This window comes from Ambystoma mexicanum, chromosome 7p (genome assembly GCF_040938575.1).
Source record: "Ambystoma mexicanum isolate Mex_15411 chromosome 7p, UKY_AmexF1_1, whole genome shotgun sequence".
In the NCBI taxonomy this organism is placed as follows: domain Eukaryota; kingdom Metazoa; phylum Chordata; class Amphibia; order Caudata; family Ambystomatidae; genus Ambystoma; species Ambystoma mexicanum.
In genome coordinates, this window is record NC_090939.1 from 646,491,508 (window position 1) to 646,511,751 (window position 20,244).

General features: G+C 43.6%; 1 protein-coding gene across 2 annotated transcripts in view; it reads right to left on the reverse strand.

Moving 5' to 3' along the window:
• TXNDC9 (thioredoxin domain containing 9) overlaps positions 1-20,244 on the reverse strand; it is a 175,909-nt gene that overhangs the window by 82,459 nt on the left and 73,206 nt on the right. For both annotated transcript variants that reach the window (XM_069636686.1, XM_069636687.1), the window contains exon 3: positions 11,389-11,507. In XM_069636686.1, the coding sequence (XP_069492787.1) occupies positions 11,389-11,507 (119 nt within the window). The remainder of the gene's footprint in view (positions 1-11,388; positions 11,508-20,244) is intronic.

Sequence of the window (20,244 nt, forward strand, 5' to 3'; positions counted from 1 at the left end):
CGACTGTTTTAGGTCTATATAAAGCAGAATAGGGGGAGAAAACCCCAATTGCACTTTAAGAACACAATGTTATTCAACATAGGTAAAACCTATTGGTGAGCTTTTACACTCAGTCAGTTAAGAATACTAAAACAGTACCAACACATTAATTTGTTCAAGGGGGAAACACCAAAGCAACTTCTATACTTTTTAGAGGGCCACAATGCAACTCAAAGGCAAGCATAACCATAATGACACTTTGTGACTTCTTTCACAGAGATACAGTTACCGCACTAAATTCTTTAGCAAGTAAGTACTTTTACACTTGTTCTACTTTCAAGACAGAATCCCTTTCTTATCCAGTCCTTCCCTAGTCTATTGCATGAGTTCCCACAGAGGCAGAAGAGGGACCCTAGTGATCTAGGTGCCAGCTGTAGGCAGGTTGAGATAGGATTCAGTTGCAGGAAAGTCAAAGTTCCATATGAGATGATCTTAAAACAATTATTTACTTCACAGAAGGCTCCCTATGTGTGTTCCAACAATAAACATGAGCAAGTCTTATGGGCAGACTCTCAACCAGATGAGTCACCCTCTCAGCCTCACAGGATGCACCCCAGATTTAAGGTAAGTATTACCCAAGTCCACACAGTACCTTAGGAGAAATGAAAAGCTTCAGAGTGGATGCCTTCGGGATGCAGCAGCACAGGACCCTGTCCCAAGATTCTTGGTCTAGAGACAAAATAACTTGACAATGGAGGGGAACTTGCTGCAGCAGCAGTTGACAGAGGAGGCTTACAACAAAAGGTTTCTTCACAGATTACCGCGGCTCTGTGGACTTGGCGCCTTTTTACAGCAGCCAGATGAATAACAAATATCGCTGCTCAGATTCTCTTCACTTTCGATCCTGAACTCTGGTGAGGGGACTTTAGGGATTCGGATTGTGTCTCTGGAGATCCAGAAGGAGTCCAAAGATTCTGAACTTCGGAAGGTAATGCACTGCACTCAGATTCAAGGTCCCATGGTATTGGCGGTGTGCAGCCCAGCAAGGTCGCAGCATGTTGTGGGATAGCTCAAAACACAGGTCTTCTGGAGACCATTGGATCTCACTAGCCTCTGGTTAGGAGTGGTCGCATTTGGGACCCAGAGGTCACTTGGAGCCTGATGCAACCCTTCCTTCCGTTTACACAGCAGGCTCTCCAATAACTGGAAATCGTTAAATGTATTTTCTTCATCTTGCTCTTTGGTTCCAGCTCCAGTGGTCGACTTGTCAGCAGCTTCGGCGTATTTATCAGGAACTATAGCACAACTTCTGCAATCTCTCCATGCAGTTTACAGAAAGGGGCGGTCTGACTGTCCAATCATGAAGCCAACCCCCCACTGGGAGTTTGTTTCAGGTAAGGTGGAAAACAAAGGGCTGCAGAGCTTTGGACACCTCCCTCACTTGCTGCCTTCTCAGACACTCCGGAGCCTAGGCGGGTTATACCCAAAGACAAAACTCCACTGTGGTCGTTCCCGCCCGGAATGGCAGAGGAAGACCTCAAACAACAAGGATACTTAAAAATGGCAAAGAAAAAGGAACCCACCATTCTAGCAAAATGGTGGCCCTTCTCTGCATTACTGAGGCGGATTCAACAGCCTGCGAGTAATAACACTAAACAAACAGTCACCAGGGTAAAACCACTGCCACCAGCCATTCAAGTACACATGCAATTATAATTATAACAAATTCTACAGGTAAGTAAGAAAGGGGATACATTTTATCCTCCGAGCACTCCCCATAAGGTGGAAATGCAAAGGGGTTGAAAATCTCTCTGTACCCCTTGGGAACAGTACTTCACCAGGGAAGCCCAAAGGGGCAAACCAGCCTAAGCCCAAAAGTTAAAGGAAACTACAACTCCAATCACACTATGGCGAGACAAAAAGGTCATCCATAAAAAGAGTAAAAGACTAGGTGAGATGACAAAAAGATTCCCCTTCATCTATGGGCAAGTGAAAATAATTAACAAGTCTAAGCAAAAAGTGCTGGGGTTCACACAGGTCAGGACGATATATCCTGAAATTCAAATCTCAGCCAACACTAGGTTCACCTTCTATACATCTGTCCACCAGGCAAGAGTATCGAAAATCAGTCCCCACGGGGGCTCGTTCTAGCTGCTCACATAGCCGGACACATTTTGATATGCACGCCATTTGACTTTACCCTAAACATGCAGAGAAGGGACAGTGGTCCAGAGTTCGAAATTGAGATTTGATGAGCAGGAGCTAAAACCAGCTCCTGTGTGTTGGGGATAACCCTGTAGGCAGGAGCTACCGCTGGGGAACTAGGAGCTACCAGAGATGTTCCATTACATTTTCGTCCATTCTGTATGAACCATTGTGTTTAAATGTGTATTGGATGTGTTCCAATTCTTCTTTATTAACATTCTCAAGTTAATGTCACATACATGTTTGGAAGGCACCAGTTGGCCCTAGGAGCCAAAAGGTCTGGTAGCTGTTCAAGCCAACCAGGCTTTACTATTCTAGAAGCAGGAGCTAAATAGCTCCAAGCTCCCCTCAATTTCGAACCCTGGTGGTCTGTTCTGAAAGATAGTAATTTTGCAGTGCTGGTTAGGTTTCTTGGTCAATTCATCACCAACATGGGCACTGTGATGTTTACTTAAAATTGAGAGCTTAAGCTTTAAATTAATTGGTTTATCCAACCGCATGAAAAATTACAAGTGGTGAGAAGAATTACAAGTGACCACAGTGAGAAGAGCTTTCTTGGCATAGGAAATCCATTAAACATGGTCAGGTTTTTTTTTTCTCCGACAGAAGCAGTCATCTGAAAAACCCATTCCCCAACTCATTGTGACATGGAGTGCTCCAGATAAGATTTGGAAGTGGGAGTATTTTTTACTCCCTGTTTTTTAAAGTTAGGAGTAAAATGATTTTTTTTTTAGGGACTAAACACAATTAAGTCAAATTCCCAAGGGGAGTATTTTATAAGCGAGTAAAATGAGGTAACTGGAATTCAGATATGTTTTGTAATAATCATTTCTTTGCCCCTAGTTATTCATGCACATTAACCCCTTAACTGCCATGCCCTCCCACCCCCAGTGCCAAAGCCTTTTTTGATGATTTCGGTATGTCGCCATTCAATCCCTTGTAACTTTTTTGTTACAGGAAATCTCGACCAAATTTGCTGCCCCCCACCCTACATGTAGGCGGTCGCACCACCCAGGAATCCTAATTTGCTGTAGGGAGTTGAGAAAATAACCAAAAAGGGATAACAAAAAAAATATATTTGCAGAAAATGCCAATACAATGATGTACAAAGAAGCCTGTGGTTTCTTCCTTGTAAGAGCTAGGAACAAATGGTTTGCTGTGCTGAATTGCCCATTTTACCGCCTATCATGAACAGGTTGAGTGGAAACGAAAATAAAATGTTTTGCTATGGTTACCAACAGTTTTGTGAGAGGTAGGCCATTTTGGCCTCTCTTTCCGATAGGACATGTGTGGACGGAATGGAAGAAAAGGGGAGGAAAGCTGAATGGGAGGACGGAAAGGCATACATTTCAGAAAAGTAGACAAAATTCCAAGTTTAGGAAGGGGTGATTTGCGCGGGTCAGGCAACAACTATGTAGAGAAAAATTCCATAGTTTGGGGGAAAAACATGGAAAATGACAGAAAATAAATGTAAAAAAATAAAAAAGTGTATGTGGTGGACATGGTTGTCCCAGTAAGCCAATTGCTTCTGTGAATTTTGAGAAAAACAATGCTCCGCTACATTCCCCCCAACCATCCAGTTAGGAAATCACACATTTTTTGTAATGTTTCACAAAACAACTAATACCACAAGCCAAAAACTGAGACACGGTACACAGGAGTTGTATGCTTGCAGCCTAAACAGACATATTTAACATGTGTAAATAAGGAAAACAAACGAAGTGAGGAAGGGCAAGCATACATTTCTTTGAAAGAGCACAGGCAGACCTTTTAAAGGGTAGGTGCCTTGTGCAGGTTACAAAAGTGTTTAGTGCCTAAAGCAGCGACTAAATATAGGTCACATTTGGGAAATTAGAGGATTGTGCGACAAAAGGGCAGCAAGAAATGGGTCGAAATGTTATGAAAACAACGCAAACGCAACAAATGGCCTACCTTCCCACTGTCCCACAGGTGTCCCGATGAAAACAGTACCCCACGTGTGGGTGCACCCACCTGAGCGCAAAGGGAAAAGGCTAAAAGACTGGTACCCCCCCCCCCCCCCCCCCCGCCACGCCACCTCCCAAGTCTTTCGGCACAGCAGATTTTCAGGAATTTTGCTCATGCCAGACAACCTACAGAGTTTGGCCTAAGGTGTCGAAGCCACCAAGAAAAACAACAGGGAATCCCATGCATTTCAGAAACGACGACATCCGTGGGAATCCACAGATGTCCGACTTGTGCAAATCATCCAAAAATGTATTACCCACAAGCCCCGGCAAAGACCCACATGGGAGATGGGTGCCCAAGGCCAGGGACACTACCCCCGACTTCCCTGGAGCTCTGGCTGGCCTGCGTTACAGCTTCTCCCTCTGGGAAAGGACAGGGAATGTCCTGGGCCTCCCTGGAACCAATGCTGGGCATGGGGACGTTCAACCCACATGGGAGTCAGCCGCCCAAGGCCAGGGATATCACCCCCTACAAACCTGGAGCTCTGGCTGGGTTGTGTTACAGCTTCTCCCGTCTTTGAAAGGACGGGGGCTCTGCCAAGGATCCCTGCGACTGCCGCTGCACTTGGGGGATGGTCAACCCACATGAGAGATGGGTGCCCAAGGCCAGGTACGTGATCCCCAACCATCCTGGTATTCTGGCTGGCCTGCGTTACAGCTTCTCCCTCTGGGAAAGGACAGGGGATGTCCCGGGCCTCCCAGGAACCATGTTCAACCCACACTGGGAGTCAGCCGCCCAAGGCCAGGGATATGACCGCCCCCCTACTGCCCTGGAGCTCTGGCTGGGTTTATGTTCATTTATTTTTTATTTAAATATAAGGGCTTATCTCAAGAGGGGTCAACGTGAGCTGTAGGGGAGTTAAACCGAGATTCACAGTGACAAGTATTCAAATAAACTCTTACACACAAGGTTTCTTGAATAAACAATTATTAATGTATTTATCAGTTAGAATAAGCCTTCTTCAGAAGGGAGCAATATAATAGTTACACACAAATACATTTCAATACTGTACACTCTTAGTTTCTAAATCAGTAAAGACCCTTTTGGGATGGCCCACAGATCCAACCGACACCCTCAGGTGACTTCAATAGCTAGGGTGCTGGGGACATTAATATCTTACTGTTTGCATTTATAATACTGTTATAAGTTGGTAAAAGGAAAAGATTATTAGAACAACAAGAGACCACAAATATTCTTAAGCAGGCAAATACTTTTTTATCCCCACAGCAGAGTCATTCAGTATAACAGGCTAGGCCAAAGTTAATGGGCAAAAGTCTTTTATAGGATGAAGCACTTCTGGTAGGTAAGCAGAAAAGTCTTTGCACAATGTTTTAGAAGTCTTTGAAGAAAAGAAGAATCAAATGTAGGGCCACAAGCCGTTTGACTTGTGAGTGGTAGAAGATGCAAGCAACTCTACAGCAAGAGGTAAGTTCTCTCAGACTTGTATAGTACCTTTGCGATTGAAGAAAAAGTGCAGCAGAGGACTTCTGTTCCTGTGCAGCTCTGCAGATCTCCCTGTTCCTAAGCCTCAGTCGTGGGAACAAAAGGGAGGACTTCTGGGGACTCCTGCACTGCAATGGGACGGTCACCGCTCGCAACCGGCAAACTTCAAACAAGTGGCTGATCAGTGTTTCAGCTCCTCGCCTCTACCGCAAATTGCAACACTGCGGTTCCTTGTTGTCGAGATGGACTTTCCTTGCTTCTGGGGTCCCGCACTCTTTTGGGGGCTCAGGCTCGGTCAGTCCCGCTTCCTGAAGCTTTAGGCCAACTTAAAAGCAACGCACACAATCTGGTGTTCCTCTCCCTGGCTATACGGTTTCCAGCTGCAACTCTGCAGAAATTCAACCAGCTCTGAGAGAATGTCCAGATGGCTTACTTTGGAGTGGATTGGTCCCACCAACTCAAGGGGAGAAGTTGTCCTTGCAGGGGCTTCAATGTCGATACGAATTTGGAGTTTCAGCACAGCAGCAGGGCTTCACCGGGCAAACCAACGGTCCAGGAGTTGCAGCAGGCGTCCTCTTCAAGTTCTTCTTCGTTTCCTTTGTCCAGTGGTGGACTCTCCCTTCCAAGCCAAAAGCCTCACCTTTTATTCATTTCTCTCCCATTCGTTCCAGCCCAACTGTCAATCACCCAGCAGGGTGGCTGTCCTTGTCGGACAGTCAGCCAGCCAATCACTACAGCGTGAATTTGGGTCTCCTAGGAGACTAAGCACAGGGAGTTTTGGGCACCTCCCTCACTTCCGGCCTACCCCAGACACCCTGGAGCCAGAGGCGGGCTTCACTTGTGAATCCCGCCAAAGGCAAAGAGAACAATGGGACCAAACCTGGACCTTTCCACAAAGAAAGGGCAAAAAAAAGAAGACGGGCCATTTTGACAAAAATGGCACCCTTGGGTGCTTTACTGCAGCTGCGAACGCAGCCCGCGGTAAATGCACACCACAGCAGTTAAAACAAAACCACTGTCACCAGCCATTCATTGAGTAAAGGGTAACATATTAATGTTACATGAGAAGCTAAAGGGGATACTAGGTAACCACTCCAGCACCCTATTGTAAGATAGTGTGTGCTGGGTCTAGAAAGTTACAAGTGTAAGTAAAGTCAATTTCACTTTACTGCTCTGGGAAACAGCAATTTATCCCAGAAAAGGTATTTAAACCTTGGGGAAATCCAACAGACTTCCCTGTGCCATTGCACCGAAGGTGCTGGGTGACAATGTAAAAAGATGATGCCTATGGAGTTTGTCAGACGCTACAACCAAAAGAAACACAAAGCTCAGAAATCACATTAAAATATGACAGTGGGAAAAAGGGACTCACTCTCTTCAGGTTAAATAAATCAAGTCCTCAAAATCCAGCAAAGTTGTTGGGGGTCTCTAAAGTGGAGCGAGTTAGCACATTTTTGAGAATTCTCCCTAACAAGCTGATTTTGGCGGGTGGTGGGTACAGGGGGGGGGGGGATGTACAACAAAGGCATTTTAAAAATGTTAAACAATCCCCCTACCCACCTGCCTCTTCTGAGGTGCTGTGGGGACAGGGATGGGCCACGCTTTTCCCCTTGCCCTCCCACCACCCTCGCCAATTGCAAACAGTTTGGCTTTTTACCCATTTGTTTTTTTAAGTATGCTCTAAAATGAAACATTTGAACCTATTATTTAAAAAAAAAAGAAATTCACGGGGGATGTATCAGCTGCCACTGGCCCTCTGACTGTTGGGAACGGAGGAGGGGGAAGCCCAGGAACTGTAGTGGGAGCAGGATGGGCAGGAGCACTGGGATAGTGGTGGGAGTCGGATGGGGAGAGCCCAGGGACTGGCTAGGAGTGGGATGAGGGAGCAGGTGGTGGAGGCCAGGGACTATACGGGGTGTAGGGTGTGGTTAAAGCGCAATAGTTCATAGCCATTTGTACATAATGTCCATTTGGCATTTTTAGGGGGTCCAGGCTTGCCCAGATTCTGCCCAAGGGGGCCCCGGCCAAAAAGGTTTGAAGTCCACTAACAGAGTATAGAACTAATACCACTTTTAAAAGGTCTATCCTGGCACCGTTCCGCCCTTTTCAAGTCTCTCAGCCTTACAAAGTCAACCTGCTTGTGTGCAAGTAACCATCAAAAACGTGCTCAATTCGAACATAGGGCTTCATTATGAGTAAGGGGTGAACAACATACTTTAAATACTTCAAATTTCTAAATTACTACATAATTAAAAGTTAGGATTGTAGGAGATGTTGACCACGGGGGGGGGGGGCGTGGGGGGTTCGAAATTACTGCATTTTGTAAACAATCTTTATTTATCCCATACTGTACATATTATGTATCACATGCAGTGACTACTCCATGCGGTCCTGCCTAATACTTGGGCAATATTCTTCTATTGTAAATACCATTGTTTTTTTTTTAAATGTTGTTCGTGGATAAATCCATAAAACAACATTATGCTATAATAAAAGGCCAGATGCAGTCAAGCGCAGTAGAGACTGCCCGCTTTACCGGTTGTCACCGGTAGAGGGAGCTGTTGCATTAGGAAATACAATCAAACAGAGCACAATGTTTTAACATTCTGGAAATCCTTCCCTTATGCACTTGGCCCACATACATGGGCTTTGACACTAGTATAAAATAAACAGTTAGTCAAAAAGAATTAATCCACAAAAAGCTACACTGTCATAGACTTGAGATAAATAAAACCCCAATCATTTGATTGGTGTTAATTTTGAGCTAAAGTGCCTTCTTGCTCAGACCCAATCCGAAGATTAAAAAAATGTAAAAGGCACAAACAGTCTCCTGCCATCATAATATATGTGCAAGCAAGTAGATAGTGACTAATATCTAAAATTCTTAGTAGCAGGATTAAAGATCTTGCACAACACTTCTTACTGCAGCTTCTAAAGAACAAGAATGAAAAGTGCATATTGGAATAGACTGATGTATTGTCACACTTACAACAACAAACAATGCCACTGGACCAGCCAATTTGATTAAGCGCTAAAGGAGTAGATTACGAATAAAGTTTAGTGGCAACCTTCATGGCAACTCTTCTGAACCCAAAAATAAAATTACCTTACAGTGGACTTGCTGGATTAGACCTGAACCTCCTCATTAACTTGTTTTGGGGTAAAAATGGTTCAAGATACCCTTTGACTCCATAGAAAGGCTTGTCACATTGTCAAAATATAGTATGGGCCTAGTGAATGCAAACTTGTCCGAACGAAAGAAAGCCACCAACTCCTTAAACCATTACCCCTCTCTCCATACTTTATTTGAAAAATGTATTTCAATTAGTACATAACATTAAACATATGAAGAATACAAGTTAATAAAAGTGTAGTCCAGGTAAAAGTAACCAACCCAATGAATCTAAAACACCACACAATTGCAGGCTTGATTTCCAGCCCAAACTGCACACAAACAGGGTAGCCAATTTAAAACTAGCCCACTTTTATTTTTCCTAATCTTCAGCACGAAAGTGAAGAACACGGCCAGTCTACAAAAGCCACTCTAGATCGAGATTCAGAAATCTTCCTCGATCTTTGCTTGCAGGCCCACAGCTGCTCCTGCGCAAAACTGAGGCCAGCCACTTCCTTCACAGCACTCAATAACATGGACAAGCCAGGAGCAAGTGTGCCCTGTTCTCAGCCAACCCAATCCAATAAAGCCCAGACCTAGGTGTATTGCCTCCCCACTTTGTCACATTTGTAATATGTTCAGGCAGTCGAGGTGCAATCAAATTCCTATTCTCCATCCTAGAGATTCAATCCAGATATATAGATATCCCAGATACAACCAGACTGGATTAAGTAGCCATCGTCAACGTTGTATGGGATGCAGCACATTTCTCCTCATTCATATCTGCAATCACTCTGGCCTCCAAGTACGCCTTGGCATTACTGGGGAAATCACCTCAGGTTGCAAAACCAGTCCAGTTCATCAAAACCTAAACAACTTCTCCATAATTCGAAACCATGCAATTTTACTTCTGAGTGGGATGGAGCAGGAGCTCCGCTACATATCCTTTTTTATTTAGCCATACAGAACACACATAAAAACAACAGTTTTCTGAAAAATTAAAAGTCAGGCGTTTTACATGGGTATCCAAGCATAAGAATTGTGCGGCTATAGAACTGAAATGTCTACTTTGGCTATAGAGTTTAGGGATGAAACTGCCCAGACTCCTGCAGCAAATCTAGCCACCCCAGAGAAGTTTTCCTCATGCAACTTAAGAGTGGGAATGGCAGTCAGTATCACTGCCACAGATAATGATAAAAGTAAAATCCCTTGGTGGGCATTGCCACGTTCCACTCACGTTTCCATAAATAATTATCCAAATACCCGAACGACAAACACTCTACTCACTTTAAGGTCATCTAAACAAAAAACCTGTCCCCTTTCTTTTTCCAATAGAATGCCATACTGGGTGATTTGGACAGGGACTGACATTCTGAAAGTTCCAAGAACCAAGCAGAACCATCAAATGTTTTCTCCAGAGCAGATAGTCATCCCTAACAGAACATTGACTGCACATGCCATAAAGATAATCCATCAATGTGAAATTATCAGGACATCAGTGGTAATCAACAAACGATGTGCTTCTATCTTTCAAATTAAGATTTTTTTTTTAAATTAGAGGGCTAGTAAACACCGCTGGCTCACCCCTTGTTTATTTTCCCATTCCTACCCCAACACACAAATGCCAGTGTTCCAGAACAGAGCTGCATTATCATTATGCTCAATAGTGGTTTGTTGATCCCCATGTCAGAAAAAACTTCCCATAATAATACGCTATCAAAAGCTAAGGACAAATCCATAAAGGCCAAATAGCGATTACTCCGTTTGACCTTTGGTACTTGTTGAACGTAAGTGAAAGATCAAGACATTGCTCAGCTGTACCTACACTAGGAAGCAATTCAACAGCCCAATACTATATTAGACTCATTGTCCCAATTATACAGTTTGATATGCCACATTTTTACCATTACCACGATACTTCTCTTTAACTTGTGTGTGTAAACTCCAGAGTTTAAACACTGTCTATTGCTCATGTTTCAAAAGCACTTTTAAAAAAAAAAAACAAAAAAAAAACATTTTAACCAAGGGTGTGGGTCAGAAAAAAAAGGTTCGTTTTTTATATCTTTTGGGAGAGCTTTTATCTGTAAAAGATATAGCAAAAATATACTTACTATGCCAGCATAATCTGGACTGCTGCGTTTTGCGGCTTGCCACATTACAATTTTTTACATTACTCTGACATTCACCCGAATCCAACAAAGCAAAAATGTTGACTTTTTTTATTTTTTTTTTATACACAAAACCCTGCTATTCTTAAAAAAAGTTCCCCGCCGATTACTTTAAGGGCTCACATTACTTTAAACGGCTGCATGGAATGCCTCAGTCAGCATTCCAAATACAATTTCCACTGAGCCCTAGTGATCTGCCTAGATCTCTTTTGCAAGGACAGCACTATGCCATGTTATTTCGTTAATTTGCGTGTGCCCTCCAACATGACAGTTTTTCACAATGAAATGTACTTTTTAGCGCTACAGTACGTTCAGTGCCATCTGCAAGTGGAATAAGCCCTGCCTGCTTACAATCTTGGGCAAATCACTGCAGTTCAATACCAGAGAACACGTCTTTTGCCACATACCAGGTTTGTTTGCCATAGTCTCACACTTAGCATAACTTAAAATAAATAGCGCAGAACAACACTGAGAAAATAAATATGTTGCACTTACCTGAAAGTGGACTCTTTGTAGAAATGACAAACTACATTTTTACTCTCCTTCACCTCTGGGAAAAAATCTTTTTCACTTGAAATCTCTCTATATTCCCCATGTCCTTTTGAAAGCCAATCCTGATTTAAAAAAAGAAGCAAAAACGGCTATCATGTTCAGAGTAAATCCATACATTATATAATTCCGGATTTAAAAAAGAAAACAAAAAAAAACAGTAAAAGAAATACAATTATGCAAGGGCTGAGAAGTAATTTGTTTGTAACAATTGGAAAACATAAATTAGACAATAAGTGGAACAGAGGATGGACTGAAATGGGTTTACCGATTGACTTTACAAAGCACCCCTTCATCATTTAGCATACATGACCAGCCACATGAAGGACTGATTTTAACCCTGATATCGCCCACATCTGTACCTCTGTCCTAGGTTCTGGCAAGGCAATCATGAATGTGCTTTTCACTCTTGCCTGCTTCTGGGCACAGCAGGAGACTAACATGAACCCAGGAAATAAAACTATGATTGAGGAGCCACAAGCAAAGATAGGTTTGTTGGTTTTAGAATTAAAAATGAAACCTAGTGAATTAAGCAAGCAGTTTTTGAACATCTCCAAATACATGAGCATGTGATCGCTATCATCAACATAACATTCAGCAAATGAAAGTGTGAATGCTGTTGACATCTTTGAAACATGTTATGACGTTATTACTGACAATACACCAGTGTTTGCACATGTGTAAATGTACCATTTACTAGATACAATTTCAACGCTGCCTCAAAGCCAGTTGTCACCTTGCACAATATCTCCTCTCCAGCTCTCCCTTGCAGTTGGCAAGCCAGCTTGAAATCACCTTTCCTTGCCCCATGTGCAAATCGTGTATTGTGAAGGCACGAAGCAAAGGACAGACGGCAGATTCCCTTTTCTTAACAAGAAGTCCATTTTATATGTCATGATGGAGTAAGGCCTAACTTGCGCTATACTAAGGTGGGATTTCCCTACCTAAAGACATTAGGGACAGCCTGTGTCAGTAAGTTCCACTTGAAAGTCAGTCTGTGTTCAAAACCTATACTTGCCCTCACAACTAAAGATCGACAATGTGTATGGATGTCAGCACCAAAATAAACAGTGTTGAAAATAAAGTTCTGGGCTCCTTCCAACTCTGGCTCGTTTCAGCTTCCCCTTCCCACAAGTTCAAATAGTTCCACAAAAAGACATTGGGGTTCCCGTCCCCAAGTGCAACACAGTTCCAGGATATCTCGCGGCTCCCTTCCCCAAATTCAATATAGTTCCAGGATCTCGCAGTGTTCCCTTCCCCAAGTTAAACACAGTTCAAGGCTCTTGAATTCTAACAATGCTTTCACCTTCACTTTATAATCCTTTAGAGTCCATAACAGTTAGCACAGATGCTTCCTTTCACTCTAAACACTTATACCGCAGTGCCTTTATTTCTTGGCTTCTCTTGGCTCTTTCCCCAAGTTGAGCTACTCGGCTTGGGCGCAGTTGTCAAACCATATGGTTCACCCATTACAGGTCACACAACCGATGACCCTGAATACTTGTTCATTACCTTGGGTATCTTCTCTGACGACCTGTATCATGCGTCATCCATCACTTAATGCCACTTTTCGTCATCAGTCTTCTTGTGTGGACTACTTTTCGTATTTCTGACCCTCTGTCAAGCCTTTGTCTAGCACAGGACCCTCCCTTTGAACCTGCGTCAGTTTTAAATGTTAGTGGCATTATTCTCTTTGGCAGTCTCTTGGGTTTTGCCCCAACTGTATCAATGAGCCATCTTGTGGTTGTATCACTGTGAAAATATATTCGGTTTAGTGTCCTATAAGGTATGCATATTGGCCTAAGCACATTCGCATCACACCACAATTCAATTACTTCAAAAACCATGGCTATGTTGCCATTTTGTTTCATCCACCATCTTGGCTGCATTATTCAGTTCCTTGTTCATTCTGCATTTTGGCTCTGAACGCAGTAGAAGACCGCTGCATGAACATTCAGACACTTACGAGACAGGAATGCACATTCTGCTGAGCATGTTGTTTGTCTTACACTATAGAACCTTGAAGTACTTACAGAAGCATAGCTAATCTACAAGTTAGGTGCCCTCCTGTCTCGAACATGTTTTCTCCACTGAACTGTTAATTATAATAATGTGCATCTGAACCATGCTCCTTTAGAGAACCCCTATTCCCAAGTTTTGGAGCAGACTGACATTAGGCTGTAGGAGCAACATAGATAAGCTGCACAGAGAATGTTACCTTGTACCAGCGAACACAATATGCCCCCACGCATTGCTTTGCCCTGCTCCCAGACAGTAAATTGTATGCGGGAAGACAGGGAAAATACAAGTATGTTGTCATGGTAATACCATCTACGTGAAAAGGTCATGAACCCCATGGTCCCTATCAAATGAGGGGGCTGGACAAGCGTATTGTATGTTATTCCTAATTGTATATATGCTGCTGTTTCTTGTGACTCGGGGCTCTCTCCCGCCACAGTGTTTGTACGCAGGCATTGTGGGGTGCAGAGACCCAGTCATATGGCTGTAATAAACGTTCTTTGATCTCATGACTGGCGAATTTCCATTTCTTTGTAGTAAGCCTCATTTATGGCCTTGCGACAACTTGTATGCACTTTATTCTGTGGCGTCTACCCTCTTCCACCTCCTTGCTTTCACTTTGTCCATTCAGGTTCAATTCACACTTGCTTTTCATTTAGTTCATAAGTATTGACTACAGGCTTTCACTTTGTTCATCATTTGCTATCCACTCATCAGTAATTTCACAATATTTCCCTATATTCTCTTTAGTTCGGTATACAAAATACCTGAAAACTTTTATTCACTAAATGTTCTTTCATTTGTGTTCCAAACCCCATTCTCATAGGTTTTCGTTTGTTAACTTTAAATGTCCAATTCCAGCCCCTGGAACGCAGTGTAAGTGTGTTCCCTTTCTCCCACTCAGCAGGGCAGGTCTGCTCTTCCGGGTGTCCTCCAGCTGCTCTCCATCGTCCTCTTTCCTCCCGGGTACGCGTCGGGTTGCTCCAGCTAGCAGCGCTCACTCTGGGGAAACCACCTTGCAGCGTCCTGTGGCAGTTAGGAGCCTTCTGTGTTCCCCAGCTCCAGCTAGGAACACACGGCTCAGGGAACTGCTGGGGCTCTGGTCCTCTTGCAGCCCTCTGGGGTCGCTGCACTTTCCTTCCCCTTGACAACACAGCGTATGCGCTGCTAGCCTGGCTCCTCGCTGCCGTTGCCTTCTCTCCAGGCAGGGTTCTCCCTTCCATGTTGCTGGGCCCTACTTTTAAGCACATGTGGCCGTTCGATGGGTGGCAGGTGCGAGCACTTTGCCTGACTCCACTAGCACCAATTAACGGAACATACTTGACCCTCCGTTGGCATCTTCCTCATCTCAGTACTGCAGTGGTGAAATTGACTAGAAGTGTGCATTACTCCTAGTTGCCTCTTCCTCGTACCAGTCTTAAAGGCATATATTTGTGGGACAGAGTGCGTGTGTGTGAAAATGATTTACAATACCCTACAAAGGCAGGAGGAGGGTAGGACTCATGCTTATACAGTGAAGGAGGATACCATGTCTCGCCTGCCGACAGTGCCCGGATACCCTTCGGTTTGCTGGTCTGATTAGAGCCCTCACCTAGGGGTCAGGTGGCATCTTTATTGTAAGTCCACAAATGGATACCTTTCTGGAGTATACCCATGGCACCCTTCAGTCTATATTGACTGTGCAGACTGAGCCATCACCTTTCTTTTCATGGTTAGTCAAAGTAGTGTAAGGGAATCTTCCTCTAGCCAGGAAAAGACAGCATTGTAGTCGAAAACGCTGTACCATTAATGAAAAGCGAGAAAGCAGTGTTTTAGTAAAAACATTGCACTCCTTTGTATTAAGTGAATGAGATATATTGATGAGGAACCATGTTAATTGTGTTTTATTGATAATATGCTGTCTTTTGTGCAAAAGTGGAAAGTATAATTAAAGCGAATGGCTAAGTGAGGTAATTTTGGTGAAAGCGAACGAAGTGTGATTGTGGGGAAGATTAAGAAATTGAGTTCTTGGGGTTTAAATTATGTGCCGCGTGTTCGGGCTTCTGTGTTTAAGTCATTGATTTTTTTTTAAGTAAAATTGTTAAACGTTAAGACTTGTTTTGGAGTATGGAGAGTACTCTGAACCACTTGTGTCAGATACTTCCTGGCTACAAGTTAAAAATTTTAAAATAACATTGAGAATGGCTGCGGAAAAGGATAAAATGCTCAATTCTTGGCCTAATGAGGGGACCTATGGTAAGGGAATGTTGGAAAACCTGTATAACTTCGAAGTCACTAGGCACAAGGGATCAAAGTTAGAGAATCGTTTAAATATCTTAGAGTTGTGGAGGATGTATGAGAAGGGTGGGAAGGCCCACAATGTTAAAGTTGCAGAGGAAGGGACAAGAAAGGAGGATGCAGGAATTCCTTTCACACCACCGCATATGGGTGCTATCCTTTTTTGCCCGCAGAATGGTATACCACCTATGAGTTCGAACCTCCTTTCTCTCCAGCGGCCCCTCCAGTGGTTGCGATCCGGAGATGGGCATCGCCTCCACAACCTACTATTTCAGAAACATGGGATGCCAAGGAACATGGAAGGTTAGGACAATGAAAAGGCTGAAAACAGACGGCGGAAAGGGAATAACTCCCAAGACTGCTAGGTTTGCAGAGTGATTAAGGGTGGAGGAGCGAGAGAGTGAAACCGGCAACAGACTAGATGAAGGGCTGAGAATGGGCAAAAAAGTAAAGACTGTGCCTTTTACTGCTAGGATAGAGAAAAGGCTGCTCATGGCAATGGAAAAGCAAGAGCGGAAAAATTTGATGAAGTATGGAGGCTAGCGAAGGAAGCGGTAGTGCCGTTACGACAGCAGAGAAGTGAAATGGGGGGGGGGGAGAAGTAAATAGGCAGGTGCGGGACATAGAAGAAGGAAGTTCTTGTTAGACTAAATCTACGTCAGTTATCAACGAGGCCAACATGGACCTTGAGGACGACAGTTGTTATGGGTACAGGATTTGAACAAGGAGAACGAGAATCAGCACATTACTGTAGTGCAGAGTATGTTTCCGTGCCCATAGAAATGCCAGGCGAAAGTGAGGCAGTCACAGGCACAGGAGTTTGTTTGTTTTGCAGTGTGTGCTTCTGGCTGCGTGGAGCTGATGCTCCTCTAATCAGGAAGGAGGCGCTGTAAAAACAGAGACCAGCGACACCAACGTGAAAGTGAGGAAGTCACTAGCTGGTGACAGGAGATTGCATCTGGTCATGGATGAACATTTGCTGGCAAAAGCACTTGCATACATCTTTTGCCGGACATGCTGAATCTGCCTCTCTAGAGTGGGTAAGCTTCTCTGCTTGGGGTCGGCTGGCTCGTTATTAAGTGATTTGATCTTTATTCCTTCTTGTGCGCCACTACTTGGGAACGGCAAAGCTCACTGGAAAGTATTGTATAACCAGTTTTGACTATAAAAATATAAAAGGGCCTTCTGGTTTGTGACACAGGGTTGTACTATGGCAAAGGCATATGCATTAAGAAGTAAAGCGCAAATTGTATGGTCCAATAACATGCTGAAACCTGTGCTAAACCATGATGGAAATAGAATGGAGGGTGGGCAGAAATGTGGGCAGCAAGCGTGCGCTGAATGTACGCTGGCTAATGTGGCTTTGCAGCATGAAGAGCTAGGTGCTCGCCAGTTATTGGATACACAAGCAAAGTCAGCATCGCCAGCACGCTCCACCCCATGCTCTCATAAGTCTTCAACTAAAATCACTACATACTTAAAAAAATTAAAAAAAATAAAAAATAAAAAATCAGCCCCCCCCCCCTCCACCATGTGGGAGTGGTGGACTGGGTTACAGAAAATTATATTCCGGACAAAGCTATTCTGGCAGGAATTCAAGAATTGGAAACTAATATGACGGGGGAGGGGGAAATCATCTTAACAACCCGTCTAAAACTGAATCTGTGAGAAAAACTATACTTATGACTTCCTTCAAGATTCCTATCCAACCAATGCACGATTCTGGGAATGCCCTTGATGGGCTAGGGAGCCAGGATGCGAGCAGAACAGGACAGCTTATGATGGGGAGCAGGCCTGATGCCCCAGTGGATATCGAAAAGTAGGAACAAACTTGAGCTTGGGGGCTGGGGTCGGATATTCGGCACCTATGCAGATACTGGATAACTCATCAGTATTATATCAAAGCGCTGCCTCAAGTGTTCTGGCTTCTGTATCCTCTTACCAGGTTCCAGGGAGAATGCAGGAAGAACCTCCTCAGGTGGGGAGTTCAAACGAACCATCTACATCACTGGCGACATTTAATTTTGCTTACTCTTTAAAACTATACGAGTCCCTGGAGGTAAAAAAATAAATTAAAAAAAACAGGAACATACCACTTTATTAACAACTGTGGCTACAAAGGTCGCATGGACCGAGGGCTTCCTGATGGCCTCATGCAAGATTGATAAACCGCTGGAGCGGAAACCCCAGGAAGCTACAACCAAAGGGAGTGCACCAACAGGTCTCCAGGCCTGATCTTGAATTTATGGATGCATCAGTGGTGGAACTATTAGCAAATATGGCAGGAGAAACACTAACTGAACAACAGCACAAGTGGACCTACAAAATCAAAAGGGGGAAGATCAGGAACTCGCTGCAGGCTCTCTGGTGGTGGTTATGGATGATAAAACAAGAAAATAGAGAGGAAACAATTGAAGATAATTATCCCATACCAGCAGAGGAAGAAGAAATGTAAAGAGGGATAAACTAAAGAAAAAAGTCCAAGAACCTAGCGGCTCTACGAAAGTCCAAAATGGTGGGCTTGAGGACATTTTTAATATCTCTCCGCCTCCAAGAGGTTAATAGAGGGGAAGAGACGCCGCAACCAAGATTTGCTGGGACAAAGAAGAAGCAGAAGTAAAGAACATCCAACCATTGAAAGTAGTGGATGAAAGGAGGGAAAAAGAAAATATAGACCTAATGGATCTATCAATCTACTCATCACTTTCACCATTGCACAGGACATTGATTTCAGCAGGTCAAGCAATGGACAGAGGTACTGGCCCAGTTATGGCATCATTGACCCATGGGGATAATCTCAAGCTGAACCTCTTACTTCCCTATTGAGGAAGAGGGGACTTTTCTTACTTTGGAGCAACAGAGAGCTAGAGTCTTACCCCCCAACAGCAGAATTCATATCTGGGGCACAAAGCAAGACTACTAGTTGCCCAATTGATGGAGATTACAGACTTCCCAACTCTTGAGCAAAGGAGAGCTAAGCCAAGACTGGATAATGGCCACTGCAGGCTCTCAAGGTCTAAACAAGATCCAAGAGAACCAAATAACATGGGAGATGAGCCAATGCGCATTTAGCTTGAACAACTTCCTCAGACTTATTAACTTTATAGATGAAAATTGCTTCTTTTTTTTATACCTTACTGCAGTTGAGAAGGATATCGTCACAATATATTGGCCAGGTTTAATTATTTGATAGTCAACATCTAAACAGAGACTTCCTTTACATTCACTCCAAGTTAATTGGCAATTTGGTGTTGGAAGCAGCACTATCTGCACCTTATGGTTTTTGATGCATCTGAAGAAAGAAGGACCTCTTACCTCTGACAAGCCTATCCCTTACAAGGAAGTAAGGTGAATGTGGCACCCTTAGCCCCCCTCCAACCCCCGAAACGATGATAACTTACTCACAGGCTAATCCACAGGTTAGGAAAATTGTTACGACTAAAGAAACATCTAGCTCAGATGTAAAGCTCGATACTAGCTGGTCATGGGTAGCTAGAGCCTTGATGGCTGCTCCTAATAGGCATTAGATGCCTAAAAGTGGGGAAAACCGTGAGATTATTATGTGATTATTAAATGGTCTAAAACCAATGACTAGGCATATATTTGATCTAGAAATAATTATAATAATGTGTTATTTATATAGCGCCTTAATCCAAAGCGCTTTAGAGAGCACATTTACATACAATATCGCCCAACCGAAATTGATACTCGACCTCGGAAGGATGAAAGGCTGAGTTGGCCTTGCCAGGATTCAAACCTGTGACCTGCAGATCACGCTCAGATCGCAGGAAAAACAGCTCCGGGCACGCAACGGGTCCAGAATGATGCCGAAGCAATGACGAGTGCTCTCTCTTTGCCAAAATGTGTCAGAAACATGGAAATGTATTAAAAACAGCCTTGCTCCGACGAGGGGTCTATGGACAATCCGGTCGCGGAGGAGAAATGGGTTCAGCATTTTTCAACCACCTTTGCTAGTGGTCACCCATTGATGAATGAGCTACCAAATACATTGTCATCCCACTGGCCTCCGACCATTGATAAAGATGAAATTTGGTCTTTAATTACTAAAAGCAGCAAGTCCTGAGCCCCGATGAGCTTACCAGCCTGATGCTAAAAGATCATATTGAGGTATGGGTAGAGCTTACCCAGATTGTGAATTTACAAATTCTCCACACCTCTTGGAAAGAAGTGATCCTAATTCCAATACTTAAAAGTGGAGATGGGTCTTTAGTTCGTAGGGTTTGATCTAATCGCCCTTTTGGACGCTCATGGTAAGATATTTGCCTCAATTATTTTGAGACAGTTGGTGGAGTGGTCCAAGGGAAAAAGGGATATTAGATAAGCATCGGGCTGGATTTGTAAAGGACGTTGATACATATCTAAATGGGTGTATACTTAATCTTTAAAGTTCAATGCCCTGAAGCACAACCAAAAGGTCTACATGGCCTTTATTGATTTTAAACAGGCTATCGATAGTGTGGATCGACAATTATTGTGGCAGAAGAT